The 26792-nt window shown below is 46.3% G+C and overlaps 1 protein-coding gene across 2 annotated transcripts; it reads left to right on the forward strand.

The window, feature by feature from the left end:
- The first annotated feature begins 135 nt into the window (after window positions 1–135).
- On the forward strand, window positions 136–24296 carry KAT14 (lysine acetyltransferase 14). 2 transcript variants are annotated; one of them, XM_043479427.1, is made up of 10 exons: window positions 136–404; window positions 2508–2626; window positions 4923–5044; window positions 9370–9551; window positions 11217–11636; window positions 11750–12318; window positions 18647–18783; window positions 19650–19825; window positions 21002–21192; window positions 23144–24296. In XM_043479427.1, exons 1-10 carry the CDS (start codon window positions 146–148, stop codon window positions 23315–23317), a joined length of 2349 nt encoding a protein of 782 aa, XP_043335362.1. In that variant the 5' UTR covers window positions 136–145; the 3' UTR covers window positions 23318–24296. The 2 variants fall into 2 exon arrangements, with proteins under 2 accessions (XP_043335362.1, XP_043335363.1); XM_043479428.1 differs by having other exon boundaries at window positions 11220–11636.
- The last annotated feature ends 2496 nt before the right edge of the window (window positions 24297–26792 follow it).

The raw sequence follows: 26792 nt of genomic DNA on the forward strand, positions 1-26792 counted from the left end.
TCTTTAGAGCCCCTTGTGTCTGTGTAGGGGTGGGCAGACACCCTTGTGAGAGTTTCTGTTTGTGTGGTCAGCGAGGAGCCCTTCAAGCTTGGTGTCCAGGGATTGGGGTTGTTCCTGAGAACCCTGACCCTGTGAGCCGGGAGGGATGGAGGGTAGCATCCACCTGAGCGGTTTGATCAGTCGGCACGACGATGAAGCCACGAGAACATCAACGTCCGAGGGGCTGGAGGAGGGGGAGGTGGAGGGGGAGACCCTGCTGATCGTGGAGTCGGAGGACCAGGCATCCGTGGACTTGTCTCACGACCAGAGCGGGGACTCCCTCAACAGTGATGAAGGGGACGTGTCGTGGATGGAGGAGCAGCTGTCCTACTTCTGCGACAAGTGCCAGAAGTGGATCCCGGCCAGTAAGGAGCTTCTCCTTTCCTTTGCTCTGTCAGTTCCTTTGGGAAGATGTGTTTTCCTAACCTGTGAAAGAAGCAGGAATGTGAAGTAGATCTAAATAAAAAGATAACTCTTACATTTATTACTAGTTTAGTTGCTTAACTGAAGATATATATAAAACATAGACACATTTGTCCTAATAAATATGACTGCTAACCTCTATCACGTTGTTAAATTAACGTTCTTGATTGCCACCCAATAAAAATTAGAAATTCTGTGTGACTTAAAGAATCAGCTGCATTTTTCTATCAGGGTCACATTACTGTGGATTTGCAGACAAATTCTAGGCCCAGCATAGAGCTGAAGTTCAGACTTATAACTTGGGTAATATTTAACTTACATGGAAAACAGCTGCGATAGTTTGCTGATATAAGGAATTAGCAGATTAGAAATGTGTTGCGCCTGTTTCTAGTGTTTTCTACTTGCTGGCCTCCTTGATCTGCTGGCAGTAGATACACACACACACACACACACCAGGAGGTCCTTTGCCAGGCATCAGGGCTGTTACCAAAGCAGGGCTTTTCCATTAGATGGAGACTGTAAAGACACATGTATTGGAGGAATACTCTGTGTAATGGAACCTGTAACCAGGTCAGAGAAATTTAGATATGTGAGAAATTTAGATATGTGTGTGTGTTTATTTTTTGTTGTGAACTGGGTCATTTTCTGGTATGTGGAGATGTTTTTAAGATGGATTCAGCTATTCAGATTCCTAATTACTATTTAATAAAGTGACACCATTTTCACAGAAAGCAAACCTAAAATTTACTACCTATAAGCTAGTTTTGGGGGCTTCCCAGGTGGCTCAGGAGTAAAGAATCCACCTGCCAGTGCAGGAGACACGGGTTCAATCCCTAGGTCAAGTAAATCCCCTGGAGTAGGAAATGGCAGCCCATTCTAGTTATCTTGCCTGGAAAATACCATGGACAGAGGAGCCTGATGGGCTACAGCCCGTGAAGTCACAAAGAGTCGGGCACGACTGAGTACATACGAGCGCGTGTGAGCACACACATACACATGCACACTTGCACGCACTAGCTAGTTTTTGCTCTTGAGCTGTCTCTGCTTATAGACCCAGGGTTCTGGATGGCTGGGTGCCCTGGGTGGCTCTCCCCTGTCCTCACAGCCTACACTGTAAACTGCCCTTCCTGCTGGGTACCTGCAAATGCTCCAGCCTCTCCTTCATGTTCCTCCTCTCCCCACAGATAATCCCCACAGAGCTCTGTAGCCAGGGTGAGCTTTTCATTCTCCACAAGTGGGTCTTTCTTCTCCCTGGGACTTTGCACATATAAATTTCCTTTGTGGAACATGTGTCTTCGCAACCTCTATCCTCCTCACACCCCCAGCACCTTTTTTCACCTGCCAATTCTAACCATCCTTCAATCCCCAGTGCCCCTACTTTTTCCAGCTTTCCTGTCTTCCTAATGTAGGTTGGCATTTCTTTTAAGTGCCCTCACGTTGCCCTACTGAGCCCATCACATTCCACTCCAGGGGTCTTCATGTCTCCCAGAGCTTCAGCATCCCCTGGGGAACTTCAGAAAATGCACTGCATCTAGAGGTTGATTAACTTTGTGTGGGACAAGCCCAGGCATATTAAAACAAACAGCTTCTTGGGTGGTTCTGATACACAGGATGGAGAGCCGCTGTGATGCTATGTTACCTGCTTGCACCCCTGTGCCCCTCGCAGCAGCTGTAAGCCTCAGGGCGCTCAGCACGACTGCCCTGGGCATCCTGTTCCCAGTTCCTAGCCCAATGGAACAGTGGGAGCTCAGATATTTCTTGCAGGATATGTGAGGAGACCTCCTGTAGGAGTCAGGAATGTTAACAGTTGGAACAGCCAGTGAGGACAACCCTACCTGTCTTCCCAGTGTCTTTCTTCTGAAAGTCAGGGAACCACGGATCTATCTTACTGGGCATGCACTTGATGTTAGAAGAATAACCTGCTGACTTGGGTTGGCTGAAAGAAAAATGGAAGACAGCCTGGGAAACTTGGGGAATGGTTGGTAAACTGATTAAACCTTTGGTTACCTCTGTTCTAGTGATGTACCTTTTCGTTTTCCTCCTAGGTCAGCTGAGGGAACAGCTCAGTTACCTTAAGGGCGATAATTTTTTTAGGTTTACCTGTTCCGATTGCTCAGAAGATGGCAAGGAGCAGTATGAGAGGCTGAAGCTGACATGGCAGCAAGTGAGTAAAAGCTCTTCCCTCTAGAGTTTGTGAGGTTGGTCTCCCCCAGATTTATTGGAGTTAGTGTCTAGAGAATGAGGACCTTATATATGAGCTTTTGATTTGTTTTGAGGGTCACTTTATTTCACAATGAAAATCATACTGAATATGTGGAGAAAAGAGTTCTTAGTAAAATTACTCACTGCCGACTTAGCACACTGGGTTTGAGATTCTTGAAACTCTCACCCACACCATTGATATATAATACCAAATTCTGATTTTAATGGAAGAGGTTCACATTTTTCTGGCAGCTGTTTTTAGAAAAATAAAACCATTCTAAAAAATGTGAAGATGGTGAATCACTACACTGTACACCTGAAAACAACACGATATTGTAAAGCAACTGTGCTTCAATTAAAAAAAAAGTTGGCCAACCTAACCCTGCCCAGCTACAGCCTGAATAGTATCTTTTAACTGATCTCCAGGTTGCGTTAATTTTGGGGGGGTTGTTTTTATATTAATATGTTTATAACAAGACACCAATGGTATATGCAGCCTTTTAAGTTCTAAAAAGAATGAATTAGACATCACTTACTCATGGCTCAGCTGGTAAAGAATCCGCCCGCAATGCGGGAGATCTGGGTTTCATCCCTGGGTTGGGAAGATCCCCTGGAGGAGGGAAAGGCTACCTACTCCAGTATTCTGGCCTGGAGAATTTCATGGACGGTATAGTCTGGGATTGCAAAGAGTCAGACAGGACTGAGTGACTTCCACTTTCACTCAGTTGTTACATTTATTCTTTTAACAAATACTGAGTGCGTACAATGCACCATGCACTGTTCTAGGCCTGGAGAGCAGAGTCTAGTCAAGACCAGCTAATTCTCATCCAGCTCTTTCTTTTCTGTGGTGAATGAGACAGCCAAGAAGACCCCAGCCCCAGGCAGCTGACTTTCTGGACATTTATTTTAGATGATAAGCAGACAAATACATAGGTTAATTATCCCTAGCACTTTTTACTATGAGGGGAAATAAACGGGATAATGAGAAGGTGATTTTATGTTATACCCTCTAAGTCACTTACGGTGGCCTTAAAGATTGTAGTTGTGTTTGCAGCTTGGGGCTGTCATCTTAATTATCATTACTTTTATTAGGACATCTATGAAATCTGTCAGTGGTGGTTTTAGGGATACTTTTTTGACTTGCCCGACAATATGTGAGTAGAAAATGAAGCTTGTACTGAGGATGTTTACAATCTAATGAATATTCTAACTGGGATTTTTTTTTTCAAAGCATACATGGACTACTTTGTCTTGGCAAGATCAGATTAATATTAGCATTATTCTGATGTGTGCACACATAGGCAGATTTGGAATTATGGAAGGATTCTCATCTTAGATTCTCTGTCCCCTTTTCAGTTTCATTGGCCCAAACTTAATCATTATTTTTATAAGGATGAAAACATGGTTTTGAATAGCATGTATAGCTTCTTGTCCATATACGACTATAAAACTTTCTTTAGATGAGAAGAGAAATGTCCGACAGGACAGTCACTGAAAATGTTAAAAAGGATTATTTCTTCATGGTGGATTTAAAATTATTTTTACTTCTTTGTTCTTTTTTATACAGTGTGTTATTTATATTTCTGGAAAGTACTTTCCCATTTGGGGCTGTGAATGCATTACCTGTGAAATACACGGTTGGGCCCGATGTGGTGGAGCTGGGGATGTCGTGCTTTCTGAGGATAAGCAGGGCAGCCAGGCCTGTCAGGTCTCTGCCCCTTGTCCATGCCAGTTTCATCTCAGGAGGAGTTGGCCATGGCTGAGAAAGGCTAAACCCAGAGTAGATGGTCCCTCACTTTGTCTTCAGCTCTGAAATTCTGATAGTCTCTTATTTTTGCCTCTGAAGGGCTTAGAAAGTGTATGTGCAGGGGTGATGCTCCGAATATTTAGTAAAGGTCAGCATTATTCATCAGCAACGCCAGCTGGAGCAGGCCCTGGGGCCTCCTGATGCCTGTGGTTAACACGGTATTTAGTGCTGCCTTTGAGTGATGGAGGGGGCGGGGATGGGGGTGCTTAGGACAGTCCTTACCCGTCACCAGCTCAGCCACACAGCAGTCTCATTGTGGTGACATGTGAGGAGCAAGTGCACATGATTACAAGGCTCAGTGATGCTCATCTGTGGAAGGCAAACAGGAAGTAGAATTCTGTACTGAAGATGCTCCAGGGTATTATCCTTCCCCTCCCCTGATGCCCACTCAGACAGCAAACGTTCCTCCTGTTGGTGTTTTTTTCTCCCAACCTGTGCACTCATGTTCTAGGTGGTCGTGCTGGCGATGTACAACTTGTCCCTGGAAGGCAGTGGGAGGCAGGGCTATTTCCGGTGGAAGGAAGATATCTGCGCCTTTATCGAGAAACACTGGACTTTTCTACTAGGAAATAGGTAATGTGACTTTTAAAAGTCTTATCCTTGAATGAAGATGTAAAGAACAAAATACATGCAACTTAAGACAGCTTAATGCAAGCCTTTAGAGCTTTAGCGTATACACTTGCGGCAGGTCCTAAGAATTTTTCAATCCAGAAGATGATTTCACTTTAAGTTAACAATCTCAGCAGAGGTGGGTATAATTACCAGCATAGATATAAGTGTAGGTTTCCATACTTCTTACCCTACATCCGGGGGAAACTGCTGGTTTCTACTGAGCAGAAAGATGTTTGAACAGATTCTTAGACTGTTGAAAAACAGAGTTTGATTAAATGAGGCTATTTAATAGCTGGGTAGGTGACTAATTTGAGGACAGAGGACTATTATATCCTTTTAGAATCAGTGCCTTATAGGAGGTCAGAAGAAGAGTAATAATGTCAGTTATTGACTGGACTCATTGAAGTTGCTCTTGGTTAATTACTAGTGTTTGTCTTTATTACCTCTGGAAGGTAGAAACCGTTGTGTCCTTTTTGGCATTCATAACACTTTGCCAGGTCTGGGAAGATTCACATGGCATGTGGTTTATTCATTTGTTACTCTTTTTTTTTTTAATTGTACTTATTTATTTATTATTTTTGGCTATGCTGGGTCTTTGTTGCTGCATAGACTTTCTCTAGTGAGAAGGTCCCCTTGCAGTGAGCAGGGGCTATTCTCTAGTTTCAATGCCTGGGCTTCTCATTGTGGTGGCTTCTCTTGCTGCGAAGCACAGGCTCTAGAGCACACAGGCTTCAGTAGTTGTGGTTCCTGGATTCTAGAGCATAGGCTCAGTAGTCCTGGCACATGAGTTTAGTTGCTTTGTTAGGGGGGACCTTCCTGGACCAGAGATGGAACCCGTACCTCCTGCATTGGCAGGTGGATTCCTCATCACTGAGCTATCAGGGAAGCTCCATATTGCTATTTTTAAAATGGATAAGTGATAAGGACCTACTGCTGTATAGCACAGGAAACTGCTCGATATTCTATAACAACTTAGTTGGGAAAATAATTTGAAAAAGAATAGATACATCTATATGCATAACTGAATCACTTTACTGTATACCTGAAATTTATACAACATTGTTAATCAACTGTACTCAGATATAAAATAAAAAGTTAAAAAAATAGATTCAGACACTTTGGAAATCTGACTTAATATGAAGTATATTGCATTCCCTGCAAGATGGTACCTATATGTTCTAAGCAATATATGTTTTGGGTGCTCAGTTGCTCAGTCATGTCTGACTCTCTGTGACCCGATGAACTGTAGCCAGCCAGGCTCTGTCCATGGAATTTTCCAGGGGAGAATACTGGAGTGGATTTCCATTTCTTATTCCACATTCGTTACTTTTTCATCATGATGCTTTGAGTTTGCTCCTCCTCTGTGACCCGCTCCTTGGGTCATCAGATATAGGGATGCTGGGCCACAGACATCCAGACCAGACATTGAAGCTGAAGGTACATGTGCATCAAGCAAGATTTTCATTGCTATCGGGTTTAGCAAGTTGGCAGTTGCATTGGCGGATTATTTGAGACTGTGATTGTTAGCTGCCTTCTGAAGTCCTGGGTGAGATGCATGAAACCTGCAGAATTGGACCTATATGGACACGATAAAAGGTGGGCACGGGGAGTTTGTGCCTGTCCTCGCCTGTGTCCTCAGGTGCTGAGAAGTCATAGCTATGCCGTAGTTGCTGCAGAATCGGGGAGGGGTGACCGTCTGCAGGCTGCCATGAGGAGAAATAGATTCGGTGCCTTTTTACAAAAGGAGCTATTTTTGTTCTGGAGATATTTAGTGGCATAAGAAAAGAATTGACAGTTTAACTGGTTTTTTCTTAAGGAAAGGAAATCTGTTGTCTTAGTTTAATGATTTAGGTCTATTTATGGAACTTAATACACCCCATTTATAAGAGGCAAGGAAGGGGAAAAAAACTGATAAAATTAGATCTTGGCAGGTTTTCATGGTCAGTGCTGTTCTACTTGGTGGATTATCCTCTGGAAGAAGCTGAACCATAAATTACAGTCCATTTGGTCAGTTTTAGCTCTGATTACGGTAGTGTCTAATGACCTCACACCCTTCAGCCCCATGACAGACACCCACACACACCTTCCAGGAGCAGCTTGGCACAGTGTGGGGTCTGGGTAGACACATAGGACCGTGTCCTCCAATCATATTTGTGCTCTGATCTCCCGCTGCTGCTTCTGATCACAGAAGTGCTGACAAAGGGATAGGCAGCCTTTGTCATTGCACCTCCCCACACTGTTGCAGGCCCTGCCCCTCTGGCTGGATTGACTTTAAAGGAACTTAAGGGCTGGCACCTTCTTCCCCACCTTCACTTTCCTCTTTGTCCCTCTTTTGGAGCCAGACATTGAAGACTGCAGATGTTCGAAAGCAACCGTCTATACAGGGGCGATTAGTCTCCATGCATGCCCGGGGGAAGTCACAGGCTTAGACGTGAGCCAAGAGGACCTTGAGTTTTTGGTCCAGCTGATCCCTGGCACAGAGACAGCCTGCAGCCATCATGTCCAGTGAACCCTGGGGAAAGAGGAAAGACTGACATCCAAATGTCCCATGTTTGTTTTCAACAGACAAACCCCAAGGAATACAGAGAACCAGAAAGTATGACCCATTTGAAGGGAGAAAATAAACTAACCCGAAACTGTCCCTGAAGAAGGACCTAATAATGGATTTACTAGTCAAAGACTTTAGAACAGCTTAGAGATGCCCAGAGAGCTAAAGGAAGAGGTGGGAAACATCAGGCAGCAAGGTATGAATGAAACAGAAATATCATCAAAGAGATAGAAGACCTAAGTAAATAAAAAAGAAGTTCTGGAGCTGAGAAGTACAATAACTGAAATGGGAAATTCACTAGAGGGATTTGTAGCCAAATAGGACAATGGGAAGAAAAGTGAACAGAGCTCCAGAGACCTGTGGAGTGGGTTCCCCTGGTCAGACCTCTGGGCTGTGGGGCCAGGGTTCTGGAAGATTCAAAACCAGGTGAGTTGGTGGCAGAAGAGAGGTACTCTGGGGCCAGAGGCTGGGGGTCATTCTCCCATCTCAGTGCTTAGGCCCTTTACAGTCTTTTTGTTTTTTGTGAGGTTCTGGTTTGTATTTGTCTAGTATATCTCTGTTCTTAAGGATACCTTTCTCCTTTGCTTTTTCAGCAGTATTTTCCATCTGTTAGACTGGCCTTTGTATGAAAGACGATTCTCCAGGATTTCTGGTCATGGGTTTATGTTTTCGAGGTGGAAATAGAACACTTTCCTTAAATAATAGACCAGTTTTTTACAGGAACCTGAATAGTTGACATTTTGTGTGCTGTGCATGCTCAGTCATGTCCGATTCTATGTGACCCCACAGACTGTAGCCCACCAGGATTTCCCAGCAAGAATGCTGGGGTGGGTTGCCATTTCCTACTCCAGGGGGTCTTCCTGACCCAGGGATCCAGTCTGTGTCTGCTGCATTGGCAGGCAGATTCTTCTCCCATGCATGCATGCATGCATGCTAAGTTGCCTCAGTCGTGTCTGACTCTCTGCGACCCCATGGACAGCAGCCCACCAGGTTCCTCTGTCCACGGGATGCTCCAGTCAAGAATACTGGAGTGGGTTGCCATTTCCCTCTGGTGGCTCAGAGGTTAAAGTGTCTGCCTGCAATGTGGGAGACCTGGGTCCAATCCCTGGGTCCAATCCCTGGGTCGGGAAGATCCCCTGGAGAAGGAAATAGCAACCCATTCCAATATTCTTGCCTGGAGAATCCCATGGACGGAGGAGCCTGGTGGGCTACAGTCCACGGGGTTGCAAAGAGTTGGACACGACTGAGCGACTTCACTTTCACTTTTCGCTTTCTCCCCATACATAAAAGCAGCTCAACTTAAATTAGCCTGTTGTTGTCTAGTCGTTAAGTTGTGTGAGGCTCCATGGACTGTAGCCTGCCAGGATTTCCCAGGCAAGAATGCTGGAGTGGGTTGCCATTCCCTGCTCTAGGGGATCTTCCCAACTGGAACTCTGTAATCATGTGGATTCTGATAAGAAGTGTTTTATGAGCTCTGTTTTATGGCATTAATCCCCTCATCAGCCTTGCAAGTTTTATTATCCTGATTTTAAAGATGAGGAACCTGAGGCAGCTATTAATAGAAGGGGTGGTGGAGACGGGATTTGAAGCCATACAGCCCCCGTGCCTCTCCCTTACCTGAGGAGCTCTGTTCCTTCGAAGAGGCAGGCTCCATAGCCCATCCCAGACCTGGAGGCAGAGACTCTCTAGTAAGGAGAGAGCTGTAAAACCAGTAATTTTTAAATCCCTGGGCTGTCAGGAAGAAGACCTCCACCTGGTGGAGCACGGTCGCTGGCTGCCTCAGCGTGGGGAGCCCCATGTACTTCCGCTCGGGAGCTCAGGAGTTCGGAGAACCAGGATGGTGGAAGCTCGTCCACAACAGGCCCCCGACCCTGAAACCCGAGGGAGAGAAGCTGTCCGCCTCCGCTCTGAAAGTGAAAGGTACTGTCGTAAGCCCGGAAATGCCAGTGTAGACGACCCACTTTTACCAGGCACAGCACCGTGGCCTCCCTGGAGCTGCTCTGATCCCCAGTTTTCTTGTAACACAGGTTTTTATGCCGTAAATACTGTACAAAAATATTTTGTAACTTCCTAATAAGGAATCCCCTAAACAGGAGCCTGGTGTGGTATAGGCCGTGGAGTCGCAAAAGAGTCAGACATGACTTAGCAACTTTATAAATTTCCTTTGGTGTCTGAAAGGTTGTCTGTTTTCAGTCAGGTTTTTATGTTTTTAACCTTTTTAGTATGTAAAATGTTAAATATATGGATGTGAAGAGAGTCATGTAGTGAATCCCTTCACACCTTTGTCTTCACTTTAGCTGTTAACCCTGGAAATCTACTTTTGTCTCATTTATCTGGGCCCCTGGGTGCTTCCTCCCAGCCCCCGACCCATCCACACCCTTGGATTATTTAGAAGGAACTTCCAGGTATCAGCAGTTCCTTCTTAAATATTTCATTATTAGCCATAAGGATTCTTTCCTGTAGCCTCACCATAATGGCATTTTCTCAGTTATAAAAAACTAATAGTAGCTCCTTACTATCACATATTGATCTGATTTTTTTAATCTAAAATTGTTTTAATAATGAACTTCTAACTTTTTAACAATATAACTGGGAATAAATCACATAGTATTGAAGCTATAAAGTCTGAAAGTCCCTCTCCCACCTCCCACAGCTTAACTTCAGCAGAGCCACTGTTGTCTCTTGTGAGTGCTTTTAGAAGTCTTCTTTGTATGTTTAAGCATTTTCTTTAAAAAAACAAACAAACAAACAAACAAACAAACTGGTTCATACTGTATTACCTCTTCTCCATTTTTTCCACACTTACCAGTATATCTTGGCCATCTTTCCATAGCAGTACATGTAGGTCTATCCTGTTTCTTTTATTTCATTGCATTTCACTGAGTAGCTGCATGATAACTTACTAAACCATTACCTTGTTGATGCACATTTTGGTTATTTCTATCGTTTTTGTTATTTAAACAATACTGTAATTATATACATTTGCCAATATTTTGTGATAAATTGCTAGAAATAGGTTGTTGTATCAAAAAGCATATATTTATTCAAAATTTTAGTCATATTACCAAATTACCCTCCAAAAAGATATGATAAACTTTTGCTCTACCAAAAGACATGAAAATACCTATTTCCCCCTGTGCTCTCTGAGATTATCAAACTTTTAGTGTTAGTCACTCAGTCGTGTCCAACTCTTTGTGACCCTATGGACTGTAGCCTGCCAGGCTCCTCTGTCCATGGAATTCTCCAGGCAAGAATACTGGAGTGAGTTGCCATTCCCTTCTTCAGGGGATCTTCCTGACACAGGGATTGAACCCAGGCCTCTTGCATTGCAGATTCTTTATCATCCCTGAGCCACCCCAGTTTCTAAACTTTTAACTTTTACCAGTTCCAGTAAGTGAAAGACTGTGTGGAAGTGTTTGTATTTGCATTATAATTCCTTTTTCCTGGTTAAGAGAAATTTTAATCTTAGTTCAGGGCACTCATTGAACATTTCTCTTTCTATGGTAGTAGTAGATTCACAATAAGTTGTTAAAAGTAGCTAGCTGAATTGGTATTTAAAAATTTAGATCTTTTGTTCTTCACCAGCAGCCTCCAAACCAACTTTAGATCCCATCATCACTGTCGAGGGACTTAGAAAGCGAGCGAGTCGGAATCCTGTGGAATCTGCCATGGAACTGAAAGAGAAAAGGTCTCGGACTCAGGAAGCCAAGGACATCAGGAGAGCCCAGAAGGAGGCGGCTGGCTTTGCTGACCGGAGCAGCTCTTCCACGCCTGTAAAGTTCATCAGCCGAGGCCGCAGGCCAGATGTGATTCTGGAGAAGGGAGAAGTCATCGACTTTTCGTCCCTGAGCTCCTCGGACCGCACCCCGCTCACGAGCCCATCACCCTCGCCATCCCTGGACTTCTCTGCCCCAGGGACCCCGGCCTCTCACTCAGCCACGCCCAGTCTGCTTTCGGAAGCCGACCTCATTCCAGACGTGATGCCACCACAGGCCTTGTTTCACGGTGAGCCATTGTGCTGGGGCCTCAGGGCCTGTGTGGCCCTGGGCGGGAGTGGGTGCGCTCTCCCTGGGGGGCGGTGGGGCCGCATTTCCTTACCTGCTTTCTGCTCCTCACAGATGATGATGAGATGGAAGGAGACGGTGTCATAGACCCTGGGATGGAGTATGTCCCGCCCCCTGTCAGCGCGGCTGCCTCAGGGACAGGGCTCGGGGGCAGAAAGAAGGTCAGGGCCCCTGAGCAGATCAAGCAGGAGGTGGAGAGTGAGGAAGAGAAGCCCGACAGGATGGACATCGACAGTGAAGACACAGACTCCAACACGTCTTTGCAGACAAGGGCGCGAGAGAAGAGGAAACCTGTGCTGGAGAAGGACCGGAAGCCCAAGGGGCCCAAGTTCACCCCCGTGAGCATCTATGAGGAGAAGCTGCTCCTCAGGCGGCTGGAGGCCTGTCCTGGGGCCGTGGCCATGACCCCTGAGGCCCGGCGGCTGAAGCGGAAGCTGATCGTCCGGCAGGCAAAGAGGGACCGGGGGCTGCCGCTCTTTGACCTGGACCAGGTCGTGAACGCTGCACTCCTGTTAGTGGACGGAATTTACGGGGCCAAAGACGGAGGAGTTTCCAGGCTTCCAGCTGGACAGGCCACGTACAGGACGACCTGTCAGGACTTTAGAATCCTTGACCGGTACCAGGTGGGTGTTGTCTCGCTCTCCAACTCCTGGGACTGCGGCTCCCTGGTGCATTCAGGAGAGTGGAAGAACAGTGAGGGAAGAAGTGCAAAGACGGCTGGGCAGTGTTTAATTGTCCAACGTGAACATTCCTGAATACATCTGAGTTTGGGTTTCTGTTTTCCTTCTGGGTATTCCAGACAGAACCTAGACATTCTCTTCATGTCTTTTAAGTCTCCGAGGGCGGCTGCTCGTGGTCTGGGTTGTAGCTTTGATTGGCAGGTTTGTTGAGGATGTACAGTGTGCCAGTGTACCGGACACTGAGCTGAGCAGGAGTGAAGGCGTGGTTTTGTCAGTGTAGTTAGGAGACACCCTGCAGGAAGAGCAGCAGGTCAGCATGGTGTCCACGTGGCCGGAGGACACTGGTGTGTGAGCGCTCCAGAGACAGGTGATTCCACCACAAGTGCCAGACTCCGCCTTCCCACGGCAGGAGCCAGCTAGCCTCTCTCCCTGTGTCTTGCTGGCATTGCTGCTGACCATCTCTTAACTAGTTTTGCTATTCTGATGGCTATAAAATGAAGTCTTGTGTTTTTTTTGTTTGTTTTTTGGATGCATTTCTTTGATTACAGGTGAAGTTAGAACATTCTCCTGTTTCCTGGTTGGTTGTGCATTGTGTGTCTGGACTGTTTGGACTCTTTCCTGTCTTCTTCTGTGGTGGTCTGACCTTTTACCTGTCTTCTCTGGACACTGGTGGGGTGTGGACTTCGCTGCTGGTATTCTGGTTACCCAGCACTGCACTGCATGTGGGGCTGTTCTTCCCAGTGCTAGGCCTTTGCCTATGGGCCTTTCTATTTGAAATGCTCTTTGTTGAGTTCTGGAATTTCCTGGCATCTATTTCTGTTTGTTTGGAGCACTCCTGTTATTTGGCTATTGAACCCTCTTGACCAGAGGTTTGCAAGCCTTTTCTGTGAAGGGTCAGAGAGTAAGTAGCTGTAGCTTCGCTAGCCAGCTCTGCTGTGTAGTATGAGGGCAGCATACATGACATGTGATGAAAGGGCGTCACTGTGTGCCAGAACAGTATGGACGAAAACAGGCTGGATTCGGTCTCTGGGTTCTGTGGTTTCCAAAGACCTTCACTCCAGCTGGATCCCTGTAATTCTTTTCCCTGTTTCTCCTTCCGGGAAGCCGTAACCTGCCTGCCTGCATCTTAGGAACCTTGTCGGGAGAGCCAGGGGCTGACCATACAGTTGTTAAACTTTCCCTGGGCCTCCCTGTTTTCTGGACAGAACTTCCACCCTTGGCTGCATCAGAATCTCTCATTGGAGCCTCCAGAGAGTCTGGTCTGCCCTGAAGGGAGAGGTTGTTTCTGTATGTGGATGGCAGAAGTGTCATTGGAGCTTTAATACCTCTTGACCCAAGAGACCCTCAGTCCATGGCCCCCTGCCCGCCCTCAGCTTCAGTTGGACCTGATGTCCCTGTTGCCTTGCTGACCTGAGGCACTGGGTCTGGCCTGTCCTCACGGCCACCTTAGGTTTGGGCTCTCCTGGTCTTAGTCAGTTGCCACTTATTCATATGCTTTTGTTGCAGTCATCTGCTCACCTGTTCTTTGTTCCTTTTAATCCCTATACTTAACTGTTGAAATTATGAAAGGCATCATACCCATATAAGAACACATATGGGTATAGTTTAGAGGTTAATTAGATCAATAACTATGAATCTAGCTCCTGGGTTAAGAAAAAGGGCATTAAAACCACCTTAATTCTGCAGACTGCCTGCTCCCCCAGAGGAAGTGACTCTCACTTTTAGTGTTAACCATACCCTCTGCCTTTTTAAATTCTTTATCCATAAACAGTGTAGGAAGCATGGATGGAGCCATGTGAGGACATTGCTGCTGTTAGATGAAGGCTTCCGGAAGAAGACAGGCTTAATGGGTTTTGCGGGTCACTGATGCAGACTGAATTGTGTCCCCAAAAGTGTGTATTGTCCTGACTCCTGGTGCCTGTGCATGTGACCTCACGTGGAAATAGGGCCTTTGCAGATATAAGTAGTTAAGCTGAGGTTGCATGGGGCAAAGGGGCCCTTAGCCCAGCGTGACTGGTGTCCTTCCAAGAACAGGAGAGACACACAGGAGAGACGCCCTGTGGCGGCCCAGGCAGCAGTTCGAGCAGTGTGTCTGCAGAACTGAGGGGCACAGGCCTTGCAGCCACATCAGAAGCCAAGAGAAGGGCCTGGCATAGGTTGTCCCTTGGAGTCTCAGAGAGCACAGCCCTGCTGAGGGGTCTTACTGCTCTGCACACAGCTTTAACCTGCACCTTAGTTCTCTGCCTGCCTTATTCCTGGTTCCAGACGAAACTTGTGCTGCCACTTGCATTGTAAGAGGATTCTGCAGTACAGGTTGGGCTGGTTCTCACTTCACCCAAAGCCAGCTCCAGATTCTGGCTTGAAATCTCTTAATTTGTATCTGTTTGCTCCCCAGTTACTGTGGTTTCTTTTGATCTTTTTGTTCTTGTGTGTTTGTCTTTTATTTATTTATTTTTAAAGTCTATTTCTATAGCTGTGGTGGAGTTTTGGGAAGAAGTAAAATTAAATGTTTGTGTATCATCCCCCATCTTACTCTGGAATATTAGTATCACTTTAATACGGTTACATAGGGGAGCAGCCGTAAATGCGTTTGTTCAGTCCACTTGCCTTCTCATCCTCTGATCAGTATATTCATAGCTGTAACTGTCCCTGTGATATTTTAGCCATTACTCATGACTTTTGAAATGATGTGACTTTTTTTATAGTTCAGTATTTAGTGTTTTGCAATTTTTGTTAGCCTTTCCTCTTTAACCCGAGAGTTATTTAGTGCTAAATAACTCTTAGTTTTCAGATACGTGAGAATTTTTATACTATTTTTTAGTAATTGATTTAATTTCTAATCAGATTATATTGTAGTCAGAGAAAATAGTCTATGTGATGTTGGTTCTTTTCTATAGAGAAAATCGTATGTTCCGTTTTTATTCTTTTTATAGGTCCTAACTTAAGACATGTATTTCTTTTTCTGTATTTTTTTTTTTTTAGTATTACCATGTGATCCTCGCCCTGCAAACAAAAAGCTACCTCTGCCTGCTCTCATTTTTTTTTTTCCATTGTGTTGCTTATTTAGTTGACAGTAAACCTCACTAAACTTAAACTTTTCATTCAGCCTCACTTCCCATCATTTCTTCCAGGCTAATTTCTTGCTGAAGCATTTTTTGTAACAGTTCTTAAAATGTGGTCTTTTTGAGGTTCAGAACATCCTCACTCTCGCATTTCAATGATAGTATAGCTGGATATAAAATTGTCATTTTTTTTTTCCTGTTGACATTTAGCATCATCATCTCACTATCAGCTTGTTCCTGGAGCTGCATTGTCATTCTTAATGCTTGCTTCTTTATAGGTGGTCTTCTCTTATTCTCATATGCCCTGTTAGCTTTCAGATTTTTTCTTTGTTTTTGATATTTATTTGTATTCACACACTTGAAGTGCTTTTGCTCACATTTATCTTGCCTGGCACCTCTGCCCTTTTGTTACAGGTGACTGATAGGCTTCTTAGCATTTATCTTCCTCATTCTGTGAGCCCCTTGGATCTGTGGTTTTGGTTTGGTGTCTGATTAACTTGGGGAAATTCTCAGCTGTTACCATTTCAGGTATTTCTTGTGTCCTATGTGCTCCTCCTGCTATTCCCATTATGCCTATATTACACTTTTAGTAGTTACGCCACAGTTTTTAGATATTCTGTTCCTTTCTGGGGGTGGGGGAGGAGGTTGGCCTTTTTTTTCCTCTCTGCTTTTCAGTTTTGGCAGTGGGTCTCAGCAGTGGGCTTAAAGTATTCAGAAAACCATGTTGAAAACAGATGTGCTGTCATCCAGGCTCTGTTGTTCCATTTACAGAGCACAGGCTGTGTAGACGGAGCATAAATCAGATGGTGAGTGAGCACTGGCTTCAGCTTAACACCACCAGCTGCAGTAGCCCCTCCTCATAAGAGAGTCAGCCTAAGAGAAAAAAAAAAAAAGAGTCAGCTGTCCTTTGCAGCTTTGAAGCCTGAAGCCAGGCACTGACTTCTCCTCTCTAGTTATTAAAGCCCTGGATGGCAGCTTCTTCCAGTGGATGGCTGTTCTATCTATACTGACAATCTGTTGTTTAGTGCAGCCACCTTCTGTCACTTATCTCACCTAAGTATTCTGTGTGACTTGCCACAGCTTCTGCATCAGCGCTTGCACTTCTGTCGTGGAAACAGATGTCTTCTTGCCTTAAACCTCATGACCCTTAAACCTCCAGAAGCCTAAGACTTTTTTTCTGCAGCTTCCTCACCTCTCAGCCTTCATGGAATTGAAAGGAGTTAGGGCCTGGCTGTGGATTAGACAGTGACTTCAGACAGAGGATATCTCTGACACCAGGAGCAGGGAGATGACAGTACTCAACCAGCAGGGACGTTTCCTCCAAGTGAGTGCCATGGGGAGCGGGGGTGGGGGGCGGACTGCACCTTTTGTGGAGGTGATGCTCGATCCATGTCCTGATCCACAGGAGGAGCCCATCCAGGAAGGTTCAGGGCAGGAAGGCCCCGAGGCAGGATTTCATTTGGCACGTGGGGTGGGAATGTCTTAATGGTGGTGGACCGTGGACCTGGTCGATGGGGTTGTGGATCCTGCAGGGCGTGGGACAGGAGTCTGCGTCGTATTCTGAATGCACAGCTGGAAGCCACGTAGGAGTTTCAGACCAGGAAGGTGACTTTTATTAGTTTTTAAAAGTAGGCTCTGGCCTTGTGTGGAGATGGATGGGGTGGCGTGAGTGTTGTAGGGAGGAGCCTGGTAGGGGGCAGGGGTAGTTCGTGGACCAGGCAGAAGCTAAGGATAGTTAAACTGATGTGGAAGCTGGGGAGACAGACAGGGTGAGGACTGTGCATATCTGGGGGTCTCACAGACCTCACCTCCACATGCTGACTTGATGCTGTTCATAGGCTTGGTGGCTGGTGTTACCTGTTCTCATGTTGCACATCACCCCAAAACTTAGTAGCTTAAAACAATAACTAATTCTTCCGAGACTGTGGGTTGACTGGGTTCAGTTGGGTATTTCTTCTGCTTCATGAGCTGAAGGAAGGGGTATCTTGTGGCTCCACTTAGCTGGAGGTTGGTCCACTAGAGCCTGTTTACATGTGGCCACCAGGCCTTCAGTGTCCCACCTGGGCACCGCAGCAGCTGGACTCGAGGAGGAAGGAAGCAGAAGCCACCAGCTCCCTTACAGCCTGGGCTCAGAGGTCCCAGAATGTTATTACTTCTGCCATGTTCTGACCAGTCAGGCTTACCTCAGGCCTGCCAGGTTCCAGAGGAGGGGACATTGACTTCGCCTTTTGATACAGGAGAGGAGTATACCTTCAGGCTCAGGAGGAAACATGGGCTATACTTGGAAACTGTGTACCCCAAGTTTGAATTTCACTTGAAAACTCAAAGTCCTGGCAGAATTTCAGAGTTGGTTGGCCTCTGAAAGTTTTGGTGTCCAGTTTGGGAAAGTAATCAAAGCAAAATTATTAAGGAAGGAATTCATGCTCTTCTCCCAACAAAGTTATTTTCTAGGCCAAGAGCAAGCTGATTCTACAAAAACAACTCAGGTTTCTAAACTTCATCCAACCCCTGGCAGACCGCTTTGTAAATGTACTTTTTAATCTTCTGTCTGAGCTCTTTGCTGTGAAACCTAATTGTCCGTGTTCTGTTACGACGTGACCGAGGGCCCTTAAGCAGCCCTATGTGGACAGCAGGCGTCTGCAGGCCTGTGGGGAGCAGGGACCATGTCCCCTGGACCCTCTGGTCAGTCCTCTCCACTCACACTGTGTTGTAGGGATAATAATCTATGTCAGTCCTACTTTTGTGAGATTTACTCAGTAGAGACGTACTGTAATAAATCCATATACACATGCAGCAGTGATTTCTGCCATGGTAACAGAGATCCTTCATGAGACAGGAGCCGTGTGTGTGTGTGTGTGTGTGTGTGTGTGTGTGTGTGTGTGTGACCCACTTGATGCTTGGGCTGACTGATATTTGATGAATGGATTCAAGGTGCCTTATAGACAACGTGAAACTTGGAGAAGCTATATGTAACTTAATATTTTTAATTATTTTGCCTTTAAACTATTAAACTGGAATTAGGTTTTCATATCAAGTTTTATGCAAAGGTACCTATGAAGTTTTTATGAACCTTAAATTTTCAAGCTAAGTCCTATGGAAAGACCTACTTTCTGACACATAAAAATGTCCTAAGTACTACTCATCTGTAGAAATGAAACCAGCCCTTTGAGTAATTCTATTTTGGTATAACTGGCCTGTCTTTCTCATAGACTGCCTTGCCATCCAGGAAAGGATTCCGGCACCAGAGCACAAAGTTTCTGTACCGTTTGGTGGGATCAGAAGATATGGCTGTGGACCAGAGCATCGTCAGCCCGTACACGTCTCGGATCCTGAAACCCTACATCAGGTACACAGAGGAGAACTGTGACACTGGGTGTGGCACGAGCAGTGATGCTTGTAGGTTCTGAGCCAGCCCCATCCCCCCCATATCTATGACCTGGCATCGGCAAGGACCAGGCTTCTGCTCTGTGTCTAGTCTCCTTCTGAAACAATATACAGCTTGTTTCAACTGTATATTATTGCAGAAAAGTTGGTCCCTTTGAAAGAAATATACAAGGCAAGGATAAGTCAACTCTGAGATTTCATTCTGATTATCATACTCATTGTTTTATGTTAAATTTCAAATTGTACATAGTTGTCTGCAAAAGGAGACAGTGGGACAGTGGGACTTGTCCGTGGACTGATGATGAATTTCACATGTAGGCAGCACATGGACAGCGAGCTGGCCAGAGAGTTCCCACCCCCACCCGCACTGGGCTGTGCATGACTGACAGTTATCTCTGCCACCCGTCACGTGTCCTCCTGGCCCAGCCCCCTATCGTCCCCCCGGGCAGACCCATGCGTCAGCATACGAGCCTGCTCCTTGCCCCGGGGTCCCCAGCTGTCCAGGCGTGGTTGGGCCTTCCTCCCCAGGCTCTGTCCTGGGTCAGAGGGTGGAATTAGGAAGCCATTTCTGTTTCCGCAGTCCATATTAAGGCTCACCAGCACTAGTGGACTTCCTGGCAGGTTCCAACAGGTCTGGTCTGACGAATGTTAGTAGAGATCATTTTAAGTGTCATACCAGAAGAATGCTGTAGCTCTTAAGTTGGCTGACGTAGAAAGTAGTGAGAATTAATTTAAAATTTTGAGCAGATCGAGGAGCATTGTGAATCAGATGACTGGGAGTAATGGGTATTTTCCTTGTCTTCCATGTTTCTTTTCTGGATTCTGGAGGCGTGATTACGAAACAAAGCCACCCAAACTGCAGCTGCTCTCCCAGATCCGCTCCCACCGACACAGGGGGGACCCGCACTGGACGCCGGAGCCAGATGCCCCTCTCGATTACTGCTATGTCCGGCCAAATCACATCCCAACCATAAACTCCATGTGTCAGGAGTTCTTCTGGCCTGGTATGTTCTCCCTATCCAAGCTCAGCAGATCCACCTTCCGTATTGTTCACTTCAGCAGTTTTTAAAACTAGTGTGTGTCATGTGACCCCAAAACCTTTACTCATATGGTTTCACTCAGTTTGTCTCTGCTTATATAGACAGTTTAAAATATGAACGTCTCTTTCTTTCCCAAGATCGGGAAGAAGCAAGCAGTTAAAGCAATAAACAGTGCTGTTTGTTCCTCTTCCCTGTTTGTCTCTGGTTTCAGAAGAAACGGTTTACCCTGTTTTCTCCCGCATGTGTCAAGATCCCAGGTTATACCCATCAGCACCACGGGCTGGTGGCTTGGGTGTGTCTGGACACTTTTGATGTTTGCTTAATAATTTCTGTGTGCTTTGTTTACTAACTGGTCCTTAGTGTTAGTACAGCCAAAAGTTGTTTTTAAAAAGCCAAAAACCCCAATCACAGACTTTGAAAATAATAGACCCAGTGCGATTTGTCATTTTATCAGCCTTACCATATTATATATAGTCTCTGAAGTCACTGATTAAAGGACTCCCTCATTGCTAAATATAAGTATGTTCTTTGTGGCTCTGCTTTGAAATGTAAAGGAAACAATACGTCTTCTAGGGGATAAAATTTTGTTAGGATGTCAGTGCATTTGGTGGGGGCTGGGATGGGGCTGAAAGGAACATTCTGGGAGTGTCTGCTTCTTCCTGCCTCTGTGCGAGGTGGCTTCCAAACAATAAGCATGGAATTATGTGATATTTAACTCCTTTATTGTAAAAAGTGGCATTTGTACCAAAGAGCTTGTCAGTGGTCTGTATATGAGGTAAAGACCACAACGATTTGGGCGGTCTCGGATCTTCCCTTCAGGTCTGGGTATCTCTCATCTCACCTGAGGCAGATTCCCAAGGCAGGGCGTTGGGGTAAGTGCCAGCTGGCGCGCAAAGCCAGGTGTGTCCAGTTCCAGCCTGCGTGCTCTCTCCTACCCACCCTGTCCTGCTTCCCTTCTTTTAACTTATGTACACAGACCACACAATGCTAATTTTGGTATTTATGTGTGGCATCTGCAGTGGTGTCTCTGTCTGCAGCCTGGGTCTTTTTAGCAGGCAGGTGCAGCTGAAGCACAGACTGAACAGCCTGCCGCTCACTCATCCCAGAGCCTGCGCTGACTCTGATCGCCTCTCTCTGTAGGCGTCGACCTGTCCGAGTGCCTGCAGTACCCTGACTTCAGCGTCGTCGTCCTCTATAAGAAAGTCATCATAGCCTTCGGCTTCATGGTCCCCGACGTGAAGTACAACGAAGCTTATATTTCGTTTCTGTTTGTCCATCCTGACTGGAGAAGAGCGGGGATCGCGACTTTCATGATTTATCATCTGATTCAGGTATGTTGTCTCTGCTTACTGTCTGCCCACCTGCCTTGAGCTGCCCTGAAAGGCTTGGAGTGGGGACAGGGCCAGAGCCAGGCAATACCAGGTGAAGGGGAGCCAGCTCTGTTGTCCACAAGGTTATTTACGCCCAGACAGAAGCCTCACCCCCAAAGAGGTCACTCCTTAAACCCAAGTTTCAAAGAAATCAGTTTGTGGACATGTGTAATAAATAAAATGAGACAAGTACAGAGGTGAGAGCCTGCAACACTCAGACTATCTTTTTTTTAAATTAGTTTTTATTTGGCTACACCAGGTATTACTTGCAGCACGTGGGATCTTTGATCTTCATTGCAGCAAACTTTTAGTTGCAGCACATGGGAATCAAATTCCTGGTCATTCCCTGACCAGGAATCGAACCAGGGCCCCCTGCCTTGGTTGCATGCAGTCTTAGCCACTGGACCACCCGGGAAGTCCCGGACCATCCATCTTGTAACTGCTTCTGGTCTTGGGAGTCACCACTGCGGTGACTCTGAGAAGTGGGGGTGAACCTGTAATTTTTAGTTCTTGGGTATTGTTAAACATTTTAACAAAACCATTTATCAGCGACTTCCCTGGTAGTCTAGTGATTAAGATTGCACTCCCAGTGCAGGGGGTGCAGGTTCCATCCCTGGTGGGGGAACTAGATCCCATATGCCACCTAGCATGACCAAAACAAAACAAAAAACTCATGCTATCAGTAGTAGGTACATTCTGTTATTGTTACTGTCACTGTGTAAGCTGCTGTGAACCATCTAAGTAATCCATCCTTTGATGTATCTGTATCACCTTTGAGGAAGATAGACCATATATATATATACACTAACACCAGAAACACAGGCAAGGTTTTTTTTTACCCCAGAATTCATCTGGTGACTTACTTAGAAGCCATTCAGTATGGAGCATTGTGTGTCATGTGGGCAAGATTCTTTTTAAATAGGAGATGGTGATTGAATGTTTTTTCCCAGTTTTTAATGAAACTTGCTCAATAACTCCCACATGTTGGTGTCTGTCCACCTTTGATGAGTCTTCTTAGTATAGGAAGCCTGGAGGACCCTGGGGTTGTAAAACCTCCAGGATTCATGAAGTCCACAATCTTAGCATCTCCTCACTAAAGAGCCAATTCTGAGTTCATGAAACTTCCGGTGCTGTCTTCTGTGTGGCTAATTAGAGTCTGAGAACCTGCCTAGCTGCAGTAGAACAGATACCCCTCTTCCCCACAGGATAAGGCTGGTGCTGCATGAAGAAACCTCAGTTCGGAGAAGTCTGGGAGTGCTGAGGGTGTCTTTGGGATTCAGAATGTCCCTAGGGGGTACCCAGCTTGTATAATTAAACAGAAGTCTTGAGGTTTCATACCTTGACATCTTTCCTAGTAGGTCCAGGCAGGGAGCGTTTATGACTGTCTTGCAGGATGACATCTAGTTTTTAAAAACAGAACGTCTGGTCTCGTCCCTTGTTTCTTCAAGATTGTCATAGTGTCTGGTATTGTTACGCTGGATATACTTAAATGTAACTGAATTATAAAACAGTTGGCAATGGAATATCCCCGGTGGCTCTTTGCTCCAGAGAGAAAAAACTGGAGGTTTTACAACCCCAGGGTCCTTAAAGCTTCCTAAACTAAGAGGCCTCATCAAAGGTGGACAGACACCAACATGTGGGAATTACTGAGCAAGTTTCATTAAAAACTGGAGAAAAACATTCAATCAGCTTACCGTCCACCTCCTCAGTCTGGAACGTTTCAGCGAGGGTTTTGGCCACGGCTGAGCGGGCCTGGGTCCCCGCACTGGCGCTGGCTGGTGGTTCCGCGCCCCAGCCTCAGGCCAGACTCCTCCAACCTCCGTACCTGACTGCCTGCACGTCAGGGACTCTCTCCATTCACTCCTTTTCCCCGAGGCCCTCTCATTCTCAGTGTGCTTCTCCATTCTTGCAGACGTGCATGGGCAAGGACGTGACCCTGCATGTCTCCGCCAGCAACCCTGCCATGCTGCTCTACCAGAAGTTCGGGTTCAAGACGGAAGAGTACGTCTTAGACTTTTATGACAAGTATTACCCCCTGGAGAGCACGGAGTGTAAGCACGCATTCTTTCTGCGTCTACGACGCTGACGTGAGCGCGGCTCCTCATAGCGCACACGCTTGAAGGAGAGGGCTGACGTGAGTGCGGCTCCTCACAGGGTGCATGTACTTGGAGGAAAGGGCTGATTGGGCTGACGTGAGTGCTGCTCCTCACGGCGTGCATGTACTTGGAGGAGAGGGCTGACTGGGCTGACGTGAGTGCGGCTCCTCACGGCTCACGCGCTTGGAGGAGAGGGCTGACGTGAGCGCGGCTCTTCACGGCACAGGCGCTTGGAGGAAAGGGCCAACAGGAGGGCCGGCGGCAGGTGCTCACCCACTGCAGGTTCTGAGCTCCGCGGAGCTGAGGGGCTTGGGTGGCGGCGTAAGTGGTGAGCGCCTTTTCAGCACAGTCACTGGACAGGCTTTCGCCTGCACCTTGGACTCCCAAGGTCTGCCAAGACTGACAGGTGTGCAGACCTTCAGCCGACATCCCATTGAGCCAGAAAGGCCTGAGCTGATGTTCCTGAGGAGAGAAGTTCTGTCCCATTTAAAGTGAGCAGGGTGATTGTGGTCCAAGGTCCCTGCTGTGTCCGCGAGGCCCTGTGCTGTCCTGGTGACGACCACATGCTGGCCCAGCTGGTCCCAACCTGGCTGTGCTGTCCCCAGAGCGGGGCACGCGCTGACTTTGGTCACAGTGTCGGTGTGTGACTTCGCCTCACCTTTCTCCTGTGAGCATGTCCGGCTGAGGCCCCGGCTGGGAGGTGGGAGCTGTTCCCTTGTCCTGTGAAGTGAGGTCAGTTTGGGGCTGGAGGAGCTGGGCAGCCTGCTGTTTGATTGTGCCCCCGACAGAGGTGTGCGGTGGTGGGAGGGGTCAGCCGTGGACAGACACACCTCGCATCTGCCAGCCGAGGCTGTTGGCGGGCTTGTGGGGAGTGGAAGTGGACCATCAGTCGGGTGCTTTTGGATTTAGTAGAAATGCTTCCCACAGTATCAAATGTTCTCAAATAAAATATTTTCTTGTGACAACCTATGGCCAGTCTAACCAGTTTGCTTTCCAACTCTCTTAAGAGCTAGTTCTTATTTTGGGGGGTGGTGGGACACAAATCCCTTTGAGAATGCAAAGAAAGCTCTGCACGTGTAAAATTTTGCATCTGTGATCCTTGTACACCAGGACCTCTGTTCTCGAATCTGTGCTTAGAGGGAACTGGAATCCCTTCATTCAAGGGAAATGTGTGTGTCTTCCCCAAGTGGAAATCTGAGGCTGTCCTGTTGCTTGTTTCTGATAAGTGGGATGGGCTCAGGGCTCCAGGGAGCCAGTCCCTTTCCCCTCCCCCCACGAGACACAGGCTGGACACATGGGGTCACTCAGGTACCAGGTTTCCCAGGGCAACAATGATCAGCCTTCAAGAAGGGGGTCTTCTGGAAGGAGGTTCAAGAGGGAGGGGACATATGTATACCTATGGCTGATTCATGTTGAGGTTTGACAGAAAACAACAAAATTCTGTAGAGCAATTACCCTTCAATTAAAAAAATTAAAAAAGGGTCTTCTGGGCTGTTTTCACCCTCTTCCCTTTCAGAGAGTCAGCACCAGCATTTCCCCAGCCTGGCCTTCCAGGGACCCCCAGCAGACTGGGAGGGGGGCCAGCTGTCATCTGATGTACACTTGGCCTTAAGGTTTAGGTTTTTAACATTACAGGTGTGTCATATTCTACTCTCTGAGTGTATCTGTTTTAACGCTTAAGTGACCCCCTCAGTCAGTCTCTCCCATTAGGAATCTTGCATAAATGTATTATCTTTATCCATCAGAGGGCAGACAGACTGAAAATCACAGTCACAGAAAACTAACCAGTCTAATCACATGGACTGCAGCCTTGTCTAACTCAATGAAATTATGAGCCATGCTGTGTAGGGTCACCCAAGACAGACAGGTCATGGTGTAGAGTTCTGACAAAACATAGTCCACTGGAAAAGGGAATGGCAAACCACTTCAATATTCTTGCCTTGAGAACTCCATGAACAGCATGAAAAGGCACAAAGATAGGACACTGAAAGATGAACTCCCCAAGTTGGTAGGTGCCCAATATGCTACTGGAGTTCGGTGGAGAACTAACTCCAGAAAGAATGAAAAGACAGAGCCAAAGCAAAAATAACACCCAGTTGTGGATGTGACTGGTGATGGAAGTAAAGTCTGATGCTGTAAAGAGCAATATTGCATAGGAACCTGGAATGTTAGGTCCTTGAATCAAGGTAAATTAGTAGTGGTCAAGCAGAAGATGGCAAGAGTGAACATCAATATTTTAGGAATCAGTGAACTAAAATGGACTGGAATGGGCGAATTTAACTCAGATGACCATTATATATACTACTGTGGGAGGAGAAGGGCACAACTGAGGATTAGATGGTTGGATGGTATCACTGACTCTATGGACATGAGTTTGAGGAAGCTCCGGGAGTTGGTGGTGGACAGGAAGCCTGGCATGCTGCAGCCCATGGGGTCACAAAGAGTTGAACACGACTGAACTGAACTGAACTAATGGGTTTTTCCAACCCAGCTCTTCAACCCGGCTCTTCAAGGGAGAGCCGACAGCTGTATATACAAGCCCCGGGTGTGTGTGTGTCCCCACGGGTGGACCTGTTGTCTCATTCCTCTGCAATGAAATGTCAGGGATTCCAGACAGACTGATCTGCGCTCTGAGTGACACCTGCTAATTCGTGTCATCTTGAGTTTTGAGTTGAGGATAAGTGGTGGCTGAAAAGCAAATATACTGCTTGTATCTTTGTGTATGTGTGTGTGTCTGTGTGCACATGCATGCTCAGTCGTGTCTGACTCTTTGCGATCCCATGGACTGTAGCCCACCAGGTTCCTCTCTCCATGAAATTTTCTAGGCAAGACTACTGGAGTGGGTAGCCATTCCCTTCTCCAAGGGATCTTTCCAGCCCAGGGATCACTCATATGTTTACATTTCGCCAAAATGTCAAGCCTTGTTCAGGAACCGGCACATTCTCACTCAGCCCCCGTTCCTTCAGCTCAAGCAAATCATGCTTCCCATCCTCGGTTCAGTTAGAGCGGGGGAGATAAATTCTGCTCACGCCAGTTGGTCGTACAGTAGTGTCAAATCACATGCAAAGGACATGAAGAATTATACGAGTGTAATCGGTGGATTAGGTCAAAGATTGTATTACTTAACGTTGTTAAATTCATACTGTTCTCTCATTTCTCTCATGATTTCTTCTTTGACTCCTGGATTATTTAGAAGCAAGTTTTTTAGTTTCCATATCTTGGGGGAATGTTTTCATCTGTCTTTCTGTTACTGATTTCTAGTTTAATTCTCATTATCAGAGAACATACTTTGTATCAGTGTTTAATTCCTTAAGCCAAAGGCTGTGCTGTGGTGATGTAATAGAACCTCTTTGTTCTTAGGAAATACATTCTGGAGTCTAGGGGTGAATGACCATGATGTATGTAACTAACCCTCACATGGATCAGCAAAAAAAAAATGTGTATGTGTGTGTGTGTGTAGAAATT

The sequence above is a fragment of the Cervus canadensis genome, chromosome 10 (assembly GCF_019320065.1).
Source record: "Cervus canadensis isolate Bull #8, Minnesota chromosome 10, ASM1932006v1, whole genome shotgun sequence".
Classification (NCBI taxonomy): domain Eukaryota; kingdom Metazoa; phylum Chordata; class Mammalia; order Artiodactyla; family Cervidae; genus Cervus; species Cervus canadensis.

Coding starts and splice junctions, on each gene's coding strand:
- KAT14 (XM_043479427.1), top strand. CDS start 146: ATGGAGGGTAGCATCCACCTGAGCGGTTTGATCAGTCGGCACGACGAT. Junction 12,319..18,646: donor GAATCCTTGACCGGTACCAG/GTGGGTGTTGTC, acceptor TCTTTCTCATAG/ACTGCCTTGCCATCCAGGAA. Junction 19,826..21,001: donor TCAGGAGTTCTTCTGGCCTG/GTATGTTCTCCC, acceptor CTCTCTCTGTAG/GCGTCGACCTGTCCGAGTGC.